The sequence below is a fragment of the Serinus canaria genome, chromosome 18, assembly GCF_022539315.1.
Source record: "Serinus canaria isolate serCan28SL12 chromosome 18, serCan2020, whole genome shotgun sequence".
Classification (NCBI taxonomy): domain Eukaryota; kingdom Metazoa; phylum Chordata; class Aves; order Passeriformes; family Fringillidae; genus Serinus; species Serinus canaria.
The window spans coordinates 9775974-9794915 of NC_066331.1; the positions used below are offsets into that span (position 1 = coordinate 9775974).

The window sequence follows — 18942 nt, forward strand, 5'->3', positions numbered from 1 at the left end:
AAACAAATGATAGCATAGAAGGGACCTGCCCCACTGCTCCTGCTCACAGACTGCCTGGGCAGAGCTGCACAGTGGTGAGGGAACCCAAACCAGCTCTGTGTGGGGTGGAGAGCAAGGCCAGGGGAAGGAAAAAGAGGATGAGGATTTATGTAGGATCAGTTATGGCAATTCTTGGGCCTCACACCACTGCATGGGTCAGGGAGGACAGGATGAGAGGCCATGAGTGAAAAATGATGTGACAAACATGGCAAATTAGAGACTAATCAGAAGGAACTACACCCAAATCTGGCCAGGGATGGAGGGTTCATGAATGTCAAATCATGAATACACTACACAAGTTTAGCTTTGAATACAGCTTTGGCTGCCCACAGCATTCACTGCCCTTTGCTGCCTCGTTACACCATGCTGAGGGGGTTCTCAGACATGTGTGACTGCAATTCCCACAGAAGGACACTGGGCTTTAGATGGAGGTCTCCCAGTCCCAAACACACTGGTTGGTGCAGAGCAGCCAGGCAATGGCTGGCAGGGCAGCACTTGGCAGAACAGTGGGAGCCTTCGCACACAGGTGGAGCGAGCTCCTGGTGCAGCAGAGGAAGGGTCTCCTCCATCCTCAGCCATTCTGGCTTTTCAGGTCATCTGTCACTGTTGAGCAAGCCCTGTTTGCTCTCTGCCCTGCATGGACACTCACCCAAGGCTGCAGGACCAGCCTTCCCTCAGCAGAACAAAGCCAACAAGCCTTGTGTGATGCCAGAAGCCCCCTCCACCCTCCCCAAACAGCTCTTGCCACCTCCCACAGCACCACTCTGAGCTGGAGCACCCTGAGGCACCTGCAGCTGCTGCCACAGCACAGGGGATGTCACCCCTTTGGGACAGTGGCTGACCCTGTTTGTGTTGGCCCAGTGGGAGCTGTAGGCTTGCAGCACAGTCGCTGTCACAGGAGTTTTGAAAAACATGTTTCATGTTGCCCTTAATTTCATTTAAGGTCACTAAAAATGGACACCACAGCCACATATCTCATGAACCATGAATTCCTAGAATCCCCCTAAGCCCGGGGGATGAGGGAAAAGCTTATTTTAGCACACATCCCTTGTGATCGGCCCTTTGAACTCAGCACAGGGGATGTGCTGGGAGCAAAAAGCTGAGGCACACCAGGCCAGTGAGCAGGCTGGGCTTTGTCCTGACACCAGATTGCCACTGTAATTCAGAGAGGACATTTCCTGCTCCCAGGCATGCTCAAGACGAGAGGACTGGACAGACTGGACCTCACCCACACAATCATTGGGGTTGGAAAAGACCCCCAAGATCAAGACCACTTCTGACCAATTCCCACCTTGTCACCCAGCCCAGAGCACTGAGACCCTCTTCCAGCCCTTCCTTGGACACCTCCAGGGATGGGGACTCCAGACCTCCCTGGGCAGCCTGTTCCAGTGTTTGATCACCCTTTCAGAGAAGAATTTCCTCTTAATGTCCAACCTGAGCCTCCCCTGGCACACCTGAGGCTGTTCCCTCTCCTCTGTCCCTGTTCCCTGGGAGCAGAGCCTGACCCCCCCCGGTTGTCCCCTCCTGGAAGGGACTTGTGTAGAGCCAGAAGTTCCCCCTGAGCCTCCTTTTCTCCAGGCTGAGCCCCTTCCCAGCTCCCTCAGCTGCTCCTGGATCTCCAGACTCTTCTCCAGTTCTATCCCCTTCTCTGGACACACTTCAGCCCCTCCATGCCTTTGTTGTCATGAGTGGCCCAGAACTGGACAGAGCACTCAGGGTGCCTCAGCAGTGCCCAGCACTGGTGGTGGTCCCTCTCCTGGTCCTGCTGGCCACAGCATGGCTGCTACAGACCCAGCTCTCGTTGGCCTTCTTGGCCACACTGCTGGCTAAGTCCCCACAGCCAGCTGTGCAAGCAGAGCAAAGAGAACCCTCAGGCAGCGAGAGCCTCTCCTGGTTTTCTCTTGCTGGTTCAGTGTCCAGGTGGGAGCAGAGTGCAGGAAAACAAGTGGCATTGAGCAATGACCCACAGCAGCTGCAGGTACATCTGCTGCTCTCTGCTGCCAGCATCACTGCAGTCACAGAGCTGTCCTGAGGTGAAGGTCACGAGGGTGCTGTCACCACGAGCCACATTGCCTTGCAAGGCTCTCTCATCCCATCCTGGGGCTGCCAGGGAGCTTTTACTGCTGCCCTTCATTCAGAAAAGGGCACACTCGTAGCTCAATATACCCCAGTAAATTAAAGGTGGATTTACTGGTTGGTGTCTATCTATTTTTGCACAAAGAACTTCGGGAGAACAAGAAGGTTTTGTAAGCTGCAGCTGAGTAAGTTCCCTGGCACGCTGAAGGAACCTGCTTTATTAAACTAGTAATACACAGCTTAAAACATGGAATGACTTGGCTCTTGCACAGAGACAGGTGCAATCATTCCTGCCCAGGTCTCCCCAGCACAAATCTTCACAGCAACATGCACAACTGATGTAGAGCTGCTGGAAGTCGGGGGCTAGACACTCCACCACCAGTATAACTTCCTTTAAAAAACATCAGTTTCCAATTGAACCAAACCAAACTTTAAAATTCTTTTCTAGGAGGCAAATAGTCAGTTTTTTGCCTTTGCTTTTAGGCCACCAAACCTAGGAGCAGACCAGTAAAAGTGAGGGACTTGTCAATCATGCCTAAAGTAAGGACTGTGGCCATTCTCCCTGCAGCACAGACCAGCACATCTTCACTGAGCACAGACTCACTGCCCCAAGGCTGGGCAGCTCCTGAGCAGTCCCAGCAGACACTGGGCTGGAGCCACAGCTCCTGGAAGCTCCGGGTGAGTACACTGCTTCAGCAGCAGGGGCTGGAAAGCCTTGGTTGCAATCAGCAACCTCAGTGCATTGGGACAGGTTGTTCCCAGCTCTGACTCCTCAGCACTCTGTGCTTGTTCCACCTGACTGAAAACACATGCTGAGCTGCAGAGAGGTGGTGAAGAGCCCAACTCAAATTCTCAGCCTCCACTGAAGACCATGTTAGAGCCTTCATTTGTCCCAGATCCTGGCTGGGGCCTGATGGAAGCACATCTTAGGAGTGCCAGGTCGGTGCTGAGACCAGGCAAGTCTGACCAAGTGAGAAAAGGCTCAGAAAATGTAGAGATCTTCAAAGGCACTGCAGAAGGGGAGGAAGAGCAACAGCATCTCCATCCACATATGACCTTGACCCAAGCTGGAGATGAGGAAGACTTGCTTTCTTCCTCAGGCTGTGAACAAGGATGAAGAGGCTCTGGGTGACTGCAGCAGGAGGTTGGACTACAGACCTCCTGAGAGTCCTTCTTATCTGAGCCTTTCCATGATCTGGACTGAAATGCCACACAGGGCTTTTGCAGTTGTTTAAGGTCACAGCCTCTGCACCTCTTCAGGCCCTGATTCTGCCTGTGGTGCTGGTGCTGAGAACACTCCTAAAGCAGCCAAGCTTCACCCGTGTGGTTTAAGTGTCACTCATTAGCTGAGCTCCTCCATGGGCTATGCAGGCAGCACATGAGGAATGCGTTGCCTTCCTTGGGTAGACAAACAGAGCCAATCCTCGTTCCTCAGACATCTTGTCACTGGTCCCCAGGCTGGGATGGCAGCAGCCCCTCAGAGGAGATGCTGTTTTCCACTGGTATTGCCAGGCCAGGGCTGGGTGTGCTGTGGGCACAGCAGAGCTCTGTGGGTCGGCCCCTGCCAGGACTGTGCTCTGCCCTTCCCCGGTCCCTGGGGTAGCCAGGGCTTCCTACTGGCCTTGGGGAACACAGGTTCACTATACACAGCCCCAGGCTCTGACAAATCTGCTTCCCAAATGAAACCTGTCACATGGTAGCAGTTTCCAGAGACCCACCTGGGCAGCCTGGCCCTGCTCAGCCCCAGGCCAGCACCCAGCACAGCCCCAAGAGAGGAGCCCTGTCACAAAACTTCCCTGCCAGAGCTGTGCTTCCTCCCTCTGGGCTGGGCACTGCACTTGGGGATACAGGGAATTTGGGTACAATTACAGCTGACAAAGCATCTCCAAGCACCCCCAGCACATTCCCTTCCCCTCCCTGACTAGCTCTGCCTCCTCCCAGTGAGCACTTAGCACAACCCCAGGGCCTCCTAAACACACAGGAACACATCTGTGCTCCCTGCTGCCACTGAACAGGGCAGGAAAATCTTAATAGTTGCCTAAAGAACATTTTTTTTGTTTTTAATAAACAAACAAAACTCCAAATAAAGAAAAAAATAAATGTCAAAGAACAACAAAATCCCACAACCAACCACAACAACAAAAATAAAACTCCTCATTTCCAAAGAAAGTTTCCCTCCTGGAAAAGCCAAGGGAAAAGGGATGGGCATGGTCAAATTGGAGGCTGAAAAAAGCAGGACATCAGTTGCTTCCACTGCCATGAGGCAAGGGACATGTCACTCCATCTGAAATCTTTCTGGGCCTTTGCCACACTCCCCCCAGTCTGCCATAATCTTCCTGGGTCAGCTGGTTCTGCCTTTCAGGGCACAGAAAAACAAGGTAAAGGACACAACAGTGCTGCTAAAGCATTTGGGAGAAGACAGGACTCCTGTATTTGTCTCTGTGGTACGAGTCAGCTGCAAATGAGCTTTAGAGAAATCAGTGTAACAGGTGACCCTTCCCAGGTCATGTGCTGATTTTGCAAAGCCTCAGGACAGAGGTTTGCCTTGTCCAAATTCTGCTTTAACTTGGCTCAGCTGTAACACCAATTCTTTCTTCTGAGCAGGTGCTTCTAACTGATTTATTTTTACTTACCATTGCTTCATACAATCATGGTTTTCCAGACTGTCCTCTGTGCAGAAAGGGTATTTGGCCCTAACACACTGCTGCAGTATTTAAAACACAGGCCTGATGTGACAGCAGAGACCTTGAGAAGGGCAGACAAAGGCTGTTGTGCAGAGCACAGCCACGGGATGGTAAGAGATGGGGCAGAGATGTGCCCTGAGGACTCCACAAACACAAACAAAGCACGAGGGATCAAATAAATACAGATCTGAAGGTAAAACTCATGGAAGAGAGCAACTATCCAATATATGTAAAAATTCATGAGAGATGTCACTGCTCTGAAACAGGAGAAATTTACTGTTCTTCACAATTTTGCAAAGGCAGAAATTTTCCACAGGCTTTGCACCTTCCCTTGGATGGGAATGTTCTCTTCCAACCCCCACAGTCAGAACACCAGTGCTACCTGCAGGAACACCTGTGTTCAGTCCAAGAGCCTCTGGAACTCACACCAAGAACTGTTCTGCCTTGTTTCCTGTGGGCCCTTCTCTGAGGTTCAACTAAAAAAGCACATTCAGCTTCTGATGTGCATGGCTAGAAATAAATACTGCTTTCTAAAAAAAGGAAAGCAGAGCAAGAATATGAAGTCTGACTGGAATACAAAGTTCTGATGACATTCTACTCAAACCTAAGGAAATAAAAAGATCTATTTCCTATACAAATCAATCTTTATTTTCAAATGCTGCACTGCATAGAATGTATCTGATTGCCAGCCCTGTGCATGGACACAGCCCCCCTCCACCCTCCCCACTTCCCCTAACACAAGCAGAGCAACTACACACACCATCATTTGCCCCAAAAGAAAAAACTATTTGCATCCCAATTCTCTTTTCCTTATAAATGAACAGTGTTCACCTGGAAAAACCACCAGAAAAATACATTTCATTTCTGCATTCAGATGAAATGATCAGGCTTGTTACAGGGCTGGTCCCATGCATGGAAGCAGCTGGTGCTTTCAGTGTTCTTCACCTTCTTAACCTGGATAAAGAAGCACTCTTAAGGCTCCCCTGCTTCTAATAGCGCAGCTGCCTCTCCTAGAAGGCAAAACCGTGCAGAGAAACCAGAGGGCAGAGCTCCTCTGAGAACGCCATGGCCCCATCCAGTAATGGCTTTGCATCAAGTAATCCTCCTGCAGTGACTGTTGTCCTTGCCAGACCAAATAGCAGTTGGTTTTTTTTTACCAGCTGTATTTTCCCAGCAACATACACATTCTTCCCTAGTGAAAAGTGCTTTCCATCCTTTGCTCCCAGCAAAGTTTCAGAATAAGTTCCAAATTTTATTCTGTACCCAAGATCTTGTTGGAAATGACATCCATGAGGAAGGCTCTGTAGAGATTTTTGGTAATTGGGAATTTGCAGAAACATGGATAACCTTTCTTATTTGGAAGAAAGGAGACCTGCTTGACAGGATGTTACACTTGTGTGCTTCTCCTTTAACTCCAATGTCCAATCACAGCCAAACCCACAGGTGACATTCACAGCAATCTTTGAGGACCACCTGTTTTAGGATCTGTATTTTCTCATGTGTGCAGCAATAGAAGACGAAATCTCAGCACTCTTCTTATTCTGGCCATAATAGTCCACAAAGTCACCATCGGGGCCGAGGAGGTACATGATTATTGTGTGATCCACCTGCAGGAGAGCACAGCGTGGTCAGAGAGCACAACATCACACAGCACCGGCTCAGAGGGGAAATGAGGGATCAGGAGCGGGGCAGGCAGTGGGATACAGGGAAATGCAGGATTGGGATTTAGGATCGGGACTGGCAGTAGGATACAGGGAAATGCGGGATCAGGAGCGGGGCAGGCAGATACAGGGAAATGCGGGATCAGGAGCGGGGCAGGCAGTGGGATACAGGGAAATGTGGGACTGGGATCGGGACCAGCAGTGGGATACAGGGAAATGCGGGACTGGGATCGGGACCGGCAGTGGGATACAGGGAAATGCGGGACTGGGATCGGGACCGGCAGTGGGATACAGGGAAATGTGGGACTGGGATCGGGACCGGCAGTGGGATACAGGGAAATGCGGGACAGAGGCGCCCCCTGCCGGCGCACTGGAGCAGGCTCATCCATGCACATCCCGGATATTCCAATTGGATTTATATCAAAATTAACTCCACTGCAAATTTATTTAAATGACACTGCTAGTGCTGTCTGCACCTAACTGTGACAGCATCTTTCTCAGCAAAGACACAGATTTCTGGCTCTGGAAGCTATGCTTGCTCAGGACTGAAATACAGCCGTGCTCTGAGTTAGCTGCGTAAGAAATGGAAAATCACAGCAACTTTGGAGCACATAGGAAAAGAACCAGTCAAATATAATAAAGAACAGAAAGAAACCCAACTGTTTCAAGGCTTGCTAGTTCCTGTGCTGCTGTCTGCATTTCTGGGATTGTTTAGAACACACTTTGGTAACGTGCTGAGCTTGTAGGAGGGCATTGTGGTTCTGACAGGTGAACATACCACTGCACATGGGACTCCAGTAAAGATCCAATAGCTGGTTTTAAAACATTCATGCTGCTCTTATCCAGTCTTTCAGTAAGCAAAGGCTGCTTTTACTCACTATGTAATCGTTGTCCTCATCCTTGGGCCCTTCACTGTAGTACACACGGTATGCTTTAGCCACTTGGTCAATCTGTGCCTTGCTACCAGTCAATCCCACCAGCTTTGGAGAAAATTCTAAATAGAAAGAAGACATTTACACATTTTGGTAAAAAGAATTCCTTCAAGAGGCTCCTTTTTAGTGTTCTGTACTACAAGCTATGAGACACAAGAAGAAAGCAGGAATACCTTTGACATATCTGGCAATGGCTTCTTGGTTGTCCCTCTCAGGATCGATGGTGATGAAGAGTGGGGTCAGATTAGGCAAAGATGGAATTCGATCTGTGATGTTAACAGTTATTATTTATGTTAGAAAACCAGGTACCATCTCTCATCATTCTTCAAACAAGCTCACAGCCATGTAACATCAATCCAAGCCCACCCCAAGTGACTAGACCATTTTGTGCAGTTTTATTTATGTAATTTGTGAAGGAAGCAAGTGCCATGACATGCAATGCTCAGTGTCTGTGCTTCCAGACCCTGAATTCCCGTACCGATTTCATCTACCACTGCAATCATTTTCTCCAGCTCATCAGGACAGATGTCAGGGCAGTGAGTGAAGCCAAAGTAGATCAGCACCCACTGGCCAATGTAGTCCTTGCTGGTCCTGGGCTGTCCCTCGTGGCTGACGAGGGAGAAGGGCCCTCCCAGCAGCGGCTTCCCAATGCCTCGGTTTCGTTCCTTCTCCAGTTCTACAAAACACAAGTGGGAGTCAAACACGCGCATGCCACAAGGCACAATGCTTCCCAGGCAAGCTGAGTCAGACACTGCTCAGGGTCATGTCAAGATCCATCAACGCCTGTCACGCAGACACCCAACATGCACGTGCCTTCCAGAAAGCGTTCCTTTTGGACAAAATCAAATCTATCACTAAATTCCTTTGAAAAATGGTATTATCTTTCATTGTTACCCAACTGCATTTTTGTCTAAAAAGGGAAAAAATAAAGATAAGATATCTGGCCTGCTATGAAACAGCGAAACCAGCATCCGTTGAAAACTGAACATACCCTAAAAGCTGCAATACCTCTGTTTTCAACTGTAAAGGAAAAGTGTGAAATCCATAAAAAGGAAATGTGTGGGCAGCTGCTGCAGGAGAGGGCAAAGCTCATGGGCGAGCCCACAACACCCAGCTCCATGTCTGCACTGCACAGGCTGGCACAGCGTGCGGCCAAACACAACTATTCCAACCTAGGAGCTTTAAAACGCTGAACCTTCAGGGTTTTTTGCTTTAAATTTCTGAAATTTTTCTGCGGCACTTCCATAAACACAGGCACGAAGCGTCCGTGTAGCAAAGCCGTACAATGACGATGCCCAGGCAGGTAAAATACATCTGAATGACAAACCAACATCATCTAAACAAGACAAACGCCTCGTCTGAACACGAAACGCGACACCCCCGGTGTAGGAATCCCTGCCTGGGCGGGCTGTTCGCGTCCAATCCAGCCAGCTATGGACCCCAGCCCACACGATCTCACATGGACAAAAGGCAAACAGTGCAATCCAACACCCCGGCGCTCCTCCCGCACCCCGCACTCACTCTCCTCCTTGTGCCGCTTCATCAGCTTCATACCGGCCAGCAGCCCCCCGCCCAGCACCACGGTGGCCGCCAGCGACCGCCACGACACGAGCTGCGGGGGACAAGGGTTTGGTGACTGCCCGGGGCACGGAGCGGCCCGGCCCGGCCCGGCCCGCCGCCCGCGCTCCCTCCATCCCTCCCTCCCTCACTCACCCGCCTCTGCGCGCCCGCCCGCGGCCCGCGGCCCGGTGGCAGCTGAGACAGCGGGCGGCTGCGGGGTGCGAGCAGCACCGCCCAGCCCCGCACGGCAGGGCCCGGCAGCGGCCAGAGCCCCGCGCCCATCCGCAGTCGCCACAGCCCCACCGCCCCCGCCATGTTCCCGCCGGCCGCACCGCCCCTTCCGGCCCGCCTGAGGCCGCCATGCAGGCTGCGCCGCGCCTCGCCTTCGGGGTCATCGCTGACATCCAGTTCGCCGACGCGGAGGACGGGTACGACTTCGGCGGCTGCCGGCGGCGCTACTACCGGCACAGCCTGCGCTTGCTGCGGGAGGCGGTGCGGGAATGGGCCGGCGAGAGCCCGCCGATAGGCTTCGTGCTGCAACTGGGCGATAGCATCGACGGGCAGAACGCCGGGCGCGGCGAGGCCGAGAGCGCCTTGCAGCAGGTGCTGGAGGTGCTGGGGCAGCTTTCGGTGCCGGTGCACCACGCGTGGGGCAACCACGAGCTCTACAACTTCAGCCGGGCCCGGCTGGTGCAGACCGGGCTGTACAGCCGGCCCGCGGGGGGCTCGGACGGGCCCCCGGACAGGGAGTGCCACGCGTATCACTGCAGCCCGGCCCCACGGCTCCGCCTCGTCGTGCTCGACAGCTACGACACGAGCACCCTGGGCAGGGACCCCGGCAGCCCCCGCTACCAGGAGTCCCTGCGGGTGCTGCGGGAGAAGAACCCCAACGATGACCTCAACAGCCCCGAAGGTACCTCCGGCTTGGCAGGGGCGTGGGCGGCCGAAGCTTCGCTGTCCGGAGCTCCCGGTGCTGACAGCGGGATGCCAGGGGCTCACAAGCATGTGCCCCGTTGCTGCCCACTCCCTGCCGTCAGTGCGGGCACAGGAGATGCCTGGTGCTGAGGCTGTGCCCTGCTCTGTGCCCCGCAGTACCGGGGTGGCGGCTGGTGCAGAGCACCGAGTTGTGCCCACCCTGCCCCATGCCGGGGGGAAACCCAACAGTGTTTGCGTAGTGTGACCCAAACTCCCGAATACACTAACAAATAATCTTCTTTGTGCAAGGGGGATGGAGTTCTGATCCAGGAAATGCAAAAAAAAAAACTGCTAAAGGTTCTGAGAGTAAACCAACCATCAGCAGATTTGCTCAAGGCAAATAGAGGAACCATGGGAGGTGCATGCATTTGTGCCTAACCTTCTTCTTCATTGCAGGGCTCAAAGAACCTCATTTTGTAGCATTTAATGGAGGATTTAGCCAAGCCCAGCTGGACTGGTTTGATGAAGTCCTCAAGTTCTCTGATGAAAACCAAGAAAAAGTTATAGTTATGGGTAGGTAGATATGGAGGGGGATAAACAGACAATCAGAGTGGTTTGTGTTGGAAGAGCACTTTAAGCTAATCTGGTTCCAACCCCTATATTTGATGGGGGGTGTACAGAGGAAGCTCTCAGCAGCTCCTCTCACTCATTTCTGTGGGTGGCTTCTTCCCTCCTCACCGAATGTCAATTAATGCAAAACCAGCACAACTCCCATGGAAATACGAGAAAAAAAGAAAAGTTAGCTAGCCCTTGTGTGTTAGCTGCAGAAAACATGTAGTTGGTCTGGTGAGGTACAGATGGAACCCATGAAAGAGCAGAACAGCAACCACACCTCAATCTGGGGGTGAGCTTTCTCTACTCAGTTATTGTATTTGCGGGGTGTCCCGTGGCAGGAGGAAGGAAGGAATCTGACTCCATGTTCTCAGAAGGCTAATTTATTATTTTATGATGTTATATTCTATAAAAGAATACTAAACTAAACTATACTAAGGAATATAGAAAGGATACTTAGAGAAGGCTAAAAAAATAATAATGAAAACTCGTGACTCCTTCCAGAGTTTTGACACAGCTTGGCACTGATTGGCCAATGAGTCAAAACAATTCACATGGAAACAATCACCTGTTGGTAAACAATCTCCAAGCACATTCCACATGAGCAAAACAGAGGAGAAGCAAATGAGATAATTATTTTTTTTTCATTTTTGTCTGAGAGTTCTTAGCTTCCCAGGAGAAAATCCTGGGCAAAGGGATTTTTCAGAAAATATGAATGCCACACTCAGTGGGATGGCAGAAATTCCCAGCAATGAGGCAGATTTTTTACCATTTAACTCTTTATTTCTTTCCCTCTGGACTGCAGCTCATGTGCCCATCCATCCCTGTGCTTCCAATGGGGTTTGCCTGGCCTGGAATTACGAGGCTGCGCTGTCAGTGATACACACACACAGGTGTGTGGTGTGTGTGCTCGCAGGGCACCTGCACGACGGCGCCTACTGCCAGGACTCACACGGAGTTCATCACCTCACCCTGGAGGGGCTCATCGAGACACCCCCCGACAGCAACGCCTTTGGAACTGTTTATGTCTATGAAGATAAAATGGTACTGAAGGGAAGGGGCAGAATTCCTGACAGAGTTATGCATTTCTGAAATACCGGGCAAACAGAGATTGTTCTTCTGTAGGAAGGACTTGGACGAAAATGGAGGAGATACAGCTGTTTGCTTTTAGAAAGCTGTGCATGGCTGATCCTCATTGCTTTAGCTCAGGCGTTTTTCTCTTGGATACAGAATTTTAGAAATTGTGTTTCTGTAAGAGAGCACCTGACTTCTTTTTGGAAAATAGAGAAGGCTAGTAATTTAAATTAATACACTGGAATGCAGAATGTTGATTTCCAACACCCAATCCAGACTGGATTGCTACTGTGAAAAGATGCAAACCATATAATGAATATCACTCAAAAAAAGCCCTAATGCTGTTCTCTCAAACTGGATTGCTACTGTGAAAAGATGCAAACCATATAACAAATATAGCTCAAAAAAAGCCCTAATGCTGTTCTCAGTGAGCATTAAAGCATGCAGAGTTGTACCTGCCCAGCCACATCTCTATTTAATTTATTTTCTGTGACTATTACAGTAAAGTCTCATGTCTGGCACAATATATCCAGCCTGTAGCCTAATTCAGTCTTCCAACTTTGCTTTAAAAGACTAAAGTTATCCTCAGAGAAAGCTGAGCCTAAGGAGACCATGTGTGCTGCACCATGGAATGCTGCAGAAGCTCAGGCTGTGCTGTGTGTGCACAGCTGGGATCACCTGCAGCACTGCTGAGAGTGAGCTGACACCCATCTAAATAAAACTGTGTTACACCTGGAGCTGTCCTAGCTCTGTCCCAGCCAGCTCCTGAGTCCAGTGTATCCACCTACTCCAGGATGAATAGTGGGACATGCTTGCTGCTGCAGGGCTACTGTGTGGGTTCTGCTTTCCAAGAAAAGTTGGGTGAGCAGCAGAGTTGGGACAGTGCCCACATCTGCTGGTGATAGGCTCAAATATGCATCTCCCAGAAAATAAAAGATATGGAAGCTTTCATTGAGGTTTTTTATAAAAAATAGTGTTTATTATTCAGTAAAACCAGTGACTTTCAGTTAAAGATAATAGTAAAATAATTCTTTCAGATATATTCTACATATGATTTTAGCACAGGACAGAGATAGACTGCTCAATTTTCCAGTAAGTCTGAAATGCATTATCCAGGCACATTATTGAAAGTCCTGTGGCTGTAAATAGTCATTTATTAAAACAGTATTTGCTTTATTTGTCCCAGAATAGTTCTCAAACTATGAGGTGATTGGAGAATGATCCAGGGCTACAGTGGTATCCTGAATATACCATCAGAACAGACATTAGATCGATGGTGTTTGGAAAATGTAAGAAGCAGCAAGGTGAACAGTTTCCGTAGAAAAATTCCCCACTCAGATTTGACAGTGTTCCTCAACATTTTACCAAATCTCAACTGGCACTGCTGGAAGCAGCCAGGTATTCTTGGGTCCTATCAAACTGACACACCTTTTGTTAAGCATCAAAAACAAAGGCAAACAAGGTCAGCATAGTCACTGCAGACTTTCTCCCACCCATTTAAAGCACGGTTTTGCAGTGTGTTGGCCAAGACTCTCGCATGTCTTTGTTCACATAAATGTACAGCCACGAAACAAAGGGGAAAAGGGCAACAACAACTGCAGCAACCAAGTGAGCTCCTCCCAGGGGACTCCTGTAAGAACAAATCCAAAAGAGCTACTTCAAATCATTGAATCTTTAAGGCTGAAAATGACCTCCATGATCATCAGGTCCAACCTTGGACTGCATACCACCACACCCACTAAACCCTACAGTGCAGTGCCACATCCAGTGCTTTTTTTTGAACACTTCCAAGGAATGGTGACTCCACCACCTTTCTGGGCAGCCTGTGCCAATACTTGACCTCTTTCTGTGAAGGAATTTTCCCTAGCATCTAATCTCAACCTCCCCTGGCACAGCTTGAGGCTGTTTCCTCTGGTCCTGTCACTGCTCCCTGGAAGCAGAGCCTGACCCCCACCAGGCAGCACCCTCCTGTCAGGGAGTTGTAGAAAGTGAAAAGGTCCCCTCTGAGCTTCCTTTTCTCCAGACTGAGCCAGTCCAGCTCCCTTGGTGGCTCCTGGTGTTCCAGACCCTTCCCCAGCTCTGTTCCCTTCCCTGGACACGCTCCAGTCCCTCAAAGTCATTTTTGAAGTGAAGTGCCCAAACCTGACCCCGGGACTGGAGGTGCTTCAGCAGTGCCAGCACAGGGGACAGGCACTGTCCTCATCCTGCTGACCACAGCATGGCTGGGACAGCACAGGATGTCCTTGGCCACTGCTACAGCCACCACATAACATTCACATCTGCCTGCAGCTGGAAAGACAGCAGAGAGCCTTTGGCCAATTTAATGGGGCTCCTATGGATCTATTGCCAGTCTTTTACTGGAGAGGCACAAGAATTTTCTGACAACTCAGGCTGGAGAAACTAGTTGGAATTTTTAAAAAAGCACCTTAAGCAAAGGGAAAATGCTCCTATTATGGCAAGGGGCCAAAAAAAGTGCTTCATGTAGCCTTACATTCCCCCCTGCCCCAACTTTTATCCGTGCAAGATCCTCTAGGCTGTGGCACCAGCTGCTACTGCTTGGGCATCTGGAAGGTTCAGAGGGTGACATGAAAAAGGAAAACAAGCTGTCAAAATCAACTGCATGTTTTTAAGGAGCTAAATGTGAACATTGAAATGCATTACAAACAAAAAGAAAATAAAACTTACTTTGCTGAACTGCGACAAAGACTCATCCATATTGTAATAATCACCAGACCAAACAATTCTCTAAAAAGCCAAACAAAAAACAGATCAGAAAATAATACAAACAGATGTTTATGTTCCTACAATACAAATTTTGCCTCCAAAACAGTAGTGGCTGCTCCTTTGGAGAAGTTCAATGTATTTTACTAGAATTATAATTATAAAGGTATTTACAAAGAGTAACTTTGCTTCACACCACAAACCTACCAATCAACATGACAGCTAAACAGCTGCAGAAATTCCTGCCTCCACCTTTTGTTCTACTGCTGGATTTATATTCCATAGCACATTTCTCTAATTAACATAGGCAAAGCAAGCACATTTCCCTCATTGAAACAGAGCAAAGCAACATCCCAGTTTTCCAGACTGTGATTAGGTGTAGAAGTAACTACCAGGGCTTCACCTCAGTACTCTGCAAGCATCTACTTTTTACGCACCTGAGTGTCCAGATGAGAAATTCTCCCTCATCCTCAGTACCTTGGAGGACTCAGCAGCCCATGCCAGATAAATCTGAATTTGGTATCACCTCAAGAATTTTTAAAACATTGATTACCACTCCTACAGCTCCAGGAAAAGAGAACAGAACTGCTTCACTGTGCTTGTGCCCTGGTCTCTGAAAGCCAGACAAATAAATCCAACTGCCTGCCACAATCAGGGAGGCAATGACTGTTCCCTTCCCTGTGTCCAAGCAGGAAAGTTTGGAGTCACTGGTTTGGAGCATTATGGTCTCTCCTCTTTGGTCTGATTCCTGTGGACCAAGAGCACTCACTGAAACAGCCCAGGAAATAAAGTTCTGGAAGGTGACACCAGGAGGAGAGGGCCTGGTGAGCTGGATTTGGGCAGGGGCAAATAAAACCCACTGCTTACCTGCCTTCCTCTTCATGAAAAATGTTTCCTTGAGCATAAGCAAACAAAGAGCAAGCCAAGGCAATGGTCCCAACAACACAGCCAGCAGAATGAAGGTCACAGAGGCTCCTCCAAACACCATTGTCTGGGGAAAAAAAAAAATAAGACTGTCAGCCTCTATGAAGAATGAAGTAAAACCATCTGGGTCTTCCACAGACCTGACTGGCAAATACCCCTTGGTGAATTTACATAAACCTGCAGTTGTACAGAAGTTGTGCTATTATAATCTTTATTTTCCACAGATCTGGGCACAAGGAAAACACAAACTATGAGTTTAACATGTGGATTCTATTGACCAGCCAATAAAATATTCAATAAATATTTAAAACCACAAGCCTCATGAGTTCTGAACTTAGGAATGCTGCTACTTTATATGCTTAAGGTGGCCAGAATGCCAATAGACTGCAGTGGTGTCATTTGTGACGATGCCATGCCCTCCTGAAGCTTTTTTTTTGTTAAGTGTGATTTTAGTTTATTCAGCATAAGTATTCATTCAGAACAGATACAGCCTCTTTGTGTATATAAAATTGCCTTATTTTAAATTATTTCTACTGAATTAAAATACAAAAATCTTAAATACAAAAATCTTAACTATGTTCTGAAGACTTGAAACAAATCTAATCTGAATGATCCGCTGAACTGCTGTTAGCCCCCACAACACACACCCTTGGAAACACAGCCTTTGAATGCTCCTGCCCACGGCTCTGTGGGGCAGCTGCAATACCTGGCACTGAACAAGACCTTTAGCACTTTCATGGGACTGTGCAAAGCTCCGCTGCTTCTGCACAAGGCAGATAAACAAAAACAGATTTACAACAAGGAAACAAAGTCAATTGCTAAGGTCAACACAGAGCCAGGTTCAGAGCATGCTCCCAGGCTTCTGCTCCAGAAAGCTTTAAGCTGGAACTGGGGTGCAAAAGCAGGCCCATTCCAGCAGCTGGGCTTTCTGCTGGGCTCCTCTTCTCACCTGCAGCATGCCCAGCCACCAGCACTAAAGCAATGATCAGCTTCTGTAGAAATAAGTCCTGCAGCTTTTTGCCCTCAGAAGGTAGTAGGATGTGTTTCTACACAGCTTGATTTTAATCTGTGGCTCAATTTAAAAAGAAAAAAAGCAAAACGATAACCTTTTGAGGGAAAAATATAAGCAGAGACTGTTTTGTACACCAGTATCATACCTGTTATTGAAGGGTTGATGCTGACAAGCAGTGTCAGGGCAGCTGGCACTAAGTAGACAACCTGTTAATGACATAAATCTAGTCGGCAGCAAAACTTAGCAAGCTCAGGAAGCAGAAGTGCCCAGCCACAGCAGCACTTCCCCCATTCACAGCAGTTTGTCAGAGGCACAGAGCAGATCCCAGTCCCTCGCCCTCCAGCATGCCCTGGCACTGCTAGTGCTCATCTTCACCATCACCACCCAAAATCCCGGGCCATCAGCCCCCTTGTTCCTCTGCTCCTGGCTTACAGAATGCTGGCTGTCTGACCAAGCACTGCAGAGCCCCTTCCCTGCATCCTGACCCTCCCCAGACCCTCCATCCGTGCTGGGGCATTTTGTCCCCTTTGGTGCTGCTGTCTGAGGGGCTCACACACCGCAGGGCATGCAGAGCAGCCCCTGCCATGCCAGCAGCTCCTGTCGCACACACAGACTGTCCCTGTCACCGGCAGCGCCCAGCCCAGGGCCGGGGCCAGGGGCTGCTCAGTGCCCGAGGCAGGACGGGCACTGGAGCGGGGCTCGCTCCCCGCTCCCTCGGAGGCTCCCGCTGGAGAGCCAAGGCAAGGCCAGGGCCACGGGTACAGCCCACGGGCAAGCCAAGAGCCACGGGCAGTGCGGGGCAGGCGCAGCGGGAGCAGCGCGGGATGCTCTGCACTGGCAAGTGATGCTCTGCAGGGACAGGTGCAGATCTGGGGTGAAAAACAGATCCTGGAAGCACGGTGGGATTCCAGCCGTCTCTGCAGTAGACACATTGCTTTCCCGGAGTCTGCCCGCTCTTCAGCTGGGAGCCGGGACGTTTCCCCCGGCAGCCCCGGATCGGACGGGAATTAGAGGAGCGGGGCTGGGGCAGCCGGGACCTCCGGGCAGGAGGTGCCGAAGGGGAAGAAAAGGGAAGGGCGGCCCGTACTCACCGTCCACAGCCCCGCGTCGGGATCGTTCACCTGCAGCGGGAGGCACGCACTGAGACCCCGGCCCGGCCGGGGCCGCGCTCCGCGGGAGGGGAGCGGAGGGGACGGGAAGGGAGCCCCGGCCTCACCTGCACGGCGGCCGCCAGCCCGAAGAAGGCGGCCATGAGGAGGTTGCAGAGCCGCCACAGCCGCGCCGCCATAGCCGGGGCGGGACAGAGGGGAGGGACAGAGGGGTGGGACACGGGCGGGCCATGGCCCCGATCCCGGGGCCGACTCCGATCCCGGGGCCGACCCCGATCCCGGGGCCGATCCCGATCCCGAATCCCCATCCCCATTCCGGCCTCTATCCCCGATCCCCATTCCCATCACCATTCCGATCCCCGATGCCGGCCCCGATCTCCCATCCCGGCCCCTATCCCCGATCTCCATCCCCATCCTCATCCCAGCCTCGATCCCGCTCCTGATCCCCGATCCCAGCCCCTATCCCCATCCCGATCCCCGATCCCAGCCCCTATCCCCATCCCGATCCCGCTCCCGGGCAGCACGGCGATACTTCGAGGGAGATGAGGCCCCGGCAAAGGGTGCCCAGAGCAGCTGTGGCTGCCCCTGGATCCCTGACAGTGCCCAAGGCCAGGCTGGACGGGGTTCCGGGCACCCTGGCACAGTGGAAGGTGTCCCTGCCCATGGCAGGGGGCTAAATGAGATGGGTTTTAAGACAGCTTCCAACCCAAACCATTCTGTGATTTTTGTAATGGTTCAGAAATAGTTTTGTGTTTAAGAGATTCAGTCATTTTGTACAGTCTGGAGAGCCAAAAAGGATATTGCTCAGAAGAACAGCATTGTGCCATTGTTCACTGATCATTTATAACGAAAAGTGATAGTAAGTGATGAATTGAAAGTGGGTCCTTTAGAAATGTGATATTTACCAAAACCAAGCCTCTGTGAGATCATGTCTCCCACCAATTTCATACCGTTCCCTCAGCACCCAACAGAATCAGGTCTTGCTAAATTGTTATGTGGAGGACATGTAAATGTGTCCACATTTGTGGAGAGGATTCATTCTCATTTTTAACTGAGTTTTTCCTTGAGCAGATTACAAGAGATGAAATTACTGCAAATAAAGCTACAGAGAAGTAAGAGTTGTCTTTGTGAGAGTCCCTACCCCTCACCTCAAAAGAAGCAGAGCTCTAGTAACAAATCACCTTTATGCCTTGTTTCCAGGTCAAGGACAGGCTTTCGAATGTATTTTCTAACAGAAGGGAAGTAATTTTGGGCTAGAAAATGAAAATGTCAAGGATTAAAAAGCAACAGTGGTGATAAAAGTGTAAGAAGAAGAAGAATGTAAGAGCATGTCTTCCATTAGCATAATTATTATTAGCATATTATGATAGGAAAATAAAAGCAGCCAAGCTTTTCAGGCACACCAGTTCTTTGTGTGCGAAACAAAATTATGAGTCACTGCCCATTTTTTCCAACCATACTAGCTAATCTTCAACTTCAAAATTAATCTGTGATGAAGTCTTTGGATCTTTAATTTGTCTGACCACAAGCTATTGTGCAAATTTGCACAGCCCACCTAGTTTCTGTCGTGGCTTGGCTGCTCCTTGATATCTCATGGGCTGCACGGTCAGGAGGGGAGAGAAA

General features: G+C 50.0%; 3 protein-coding genes across 4 annotated transcripts; 1 reads left to right on the forward strand and 2 right to left on the reverse strand.

Moving 5' to 3' along the window:
* Positions 1 to 5055: 5055 nt before the first annotated feature.
* Positions 5056 to 9433, reverse strand: LOC103823913 (protein SCO1 homolog, mitochondrial). 2 transcript variants are annotated; one of them, XM_050981383.1, is made up of 6 exons: positions 9285 to 9433; positions 8914 to 9004; positions 7871 to 8068; positions 7566 to 7658; positions 7339 to 7454; positions 5056 to 6406 (listed from the first exon to the last, which is right to left on the reverse strand). In XM_050981383.1, the coding sequence occupies exons 1-6, from the start codon at positions 9354 to 9356 to the stop codon at positions 6278 to 6280; spliced, it is 699 nt and encodes a 232-aa protein (XP_050837340.1). In that variant the 5' UTR covers positions 9357 to 9433; the 3' UTR covers positions 5056 to 6277. The 2 variants fall into 2 exon arrangements, with proteins under 2 accessions (XP_050837340.1, XP_030087870.1); XM_030232010.2 differs by lacking the exon at positions 9285 to 9433 and adding an exon at positions 9106 to 9268.
* ADPRM (ADP-ribose/CDP-alcohol diphosphatase, manganese dependent) lies at positions 9313 to 12079 on the forward strand. The gene is made up of 3 exons (XM_009099085.4): positions 9313 to 9865; positions 10324 to 10440; positions 11285 to 12079. Exons 1-3 carry the CDS (start codon positions 9313 to 9315, stop codon positions 11569 to 11571), a joined length of 957 nt encoding a protein of 318 aa, XP_009097333.1. The 3' UTR covers positions 11572 to 12079.
* A 430-nt stretch (positions 12080 to 12509) lies between these two features.
* On the reverse strand, positions 12510 to 17519 carry TMEM220 (transmembrane protein 220). Its single transcript, XM_009099103.4, has 6 exons — positions 17427 to 17519; positions 17302 to 17331; positions 16356 to 16416; positions 15142 to 15265; positions 14239 to 14298; positions 12510 to 13183 (listed from the first exon to the last, which is right to left on the reverse strand). Exons 1-6 carry the CDS (start codon positions 17496 to 17498, stop codon positions 13051 to 13053), a joined length of 480 nt encoding a protein of 159 aa, XP_009097351.2. The 5' UTR covers positions 17499 to 17519; the 3' UTR covers positions 12510 to 13050.
* Positions 17520 to 18942: the final 1423 nt, after the last annotated feature.

Bases quoted from the DNA above. Each gene is read 5' to 3' on its own strand.
- LOC103823913 (XM_030232010.2), bottom strand. From the start codon at position 9,267: ATGGCGGGGGCGGTGGGGCTGTGGCGACTGCGGATGGGCGCGGGGCTC. The intron at 9,005-9,105 runs GTGAGTGAGGGA...TGTCCCCCGCAG, and splicing joins GGGCGGGCGCGCAGAGGCGG to CTCGTGTCGTGGCGGTCGCT. The intron at 8,069-8,913 runs GTGAGTGCGGGG...TGTGTTTTGTAG, and splicing joins GAAGCGGCACAAGGAGGAGA to AACTGGAGAAGGAACGAAAC.
- ADPRM (XM_009099085.4), top strand. From the start codon at position 9,313: ATGCAGGCTGCGCCGCGCCTCGCCTTCGGGGTCATCGCTGACATCCAG. The intron at 9,866-10,323 runs GTACCTCCGGCT...TCTTCATTGCAG, and splicing joins TGACCTCAACAGCCCCGAAG to GGCTCAAAGAACCTCATTTT. The intron at 10,441-11,284 runs GTAGGTAGATAT...TCTGGACTGCAG, and splicing joins AGAAAAAGTTATAGTTATGG to CTCATGTGCCCATCCATCCC.
- TMEM220 (XM_009099103.4), bottom strand. From the start codon at position 17,498: ATGGCGGCGCGGCTGTGGCGGCTCTGCAACCTCCTCATGGCCGCCTTC. The intron at 16,417-17,301 runs GTGAGTACGGGC...TGTCATTAACAG, and splicing joins CCGACGCGGGGCTGTGGACG to GTTGTCTACTTAGTGCCAGC. The intron at 15,266-16,355 runs GTATGATACTGG...TTTTTTCCCCAG, and splicing joins CATCAACCCTTCAATAACAG to ACAATGGTGTTTGGAGGAGC.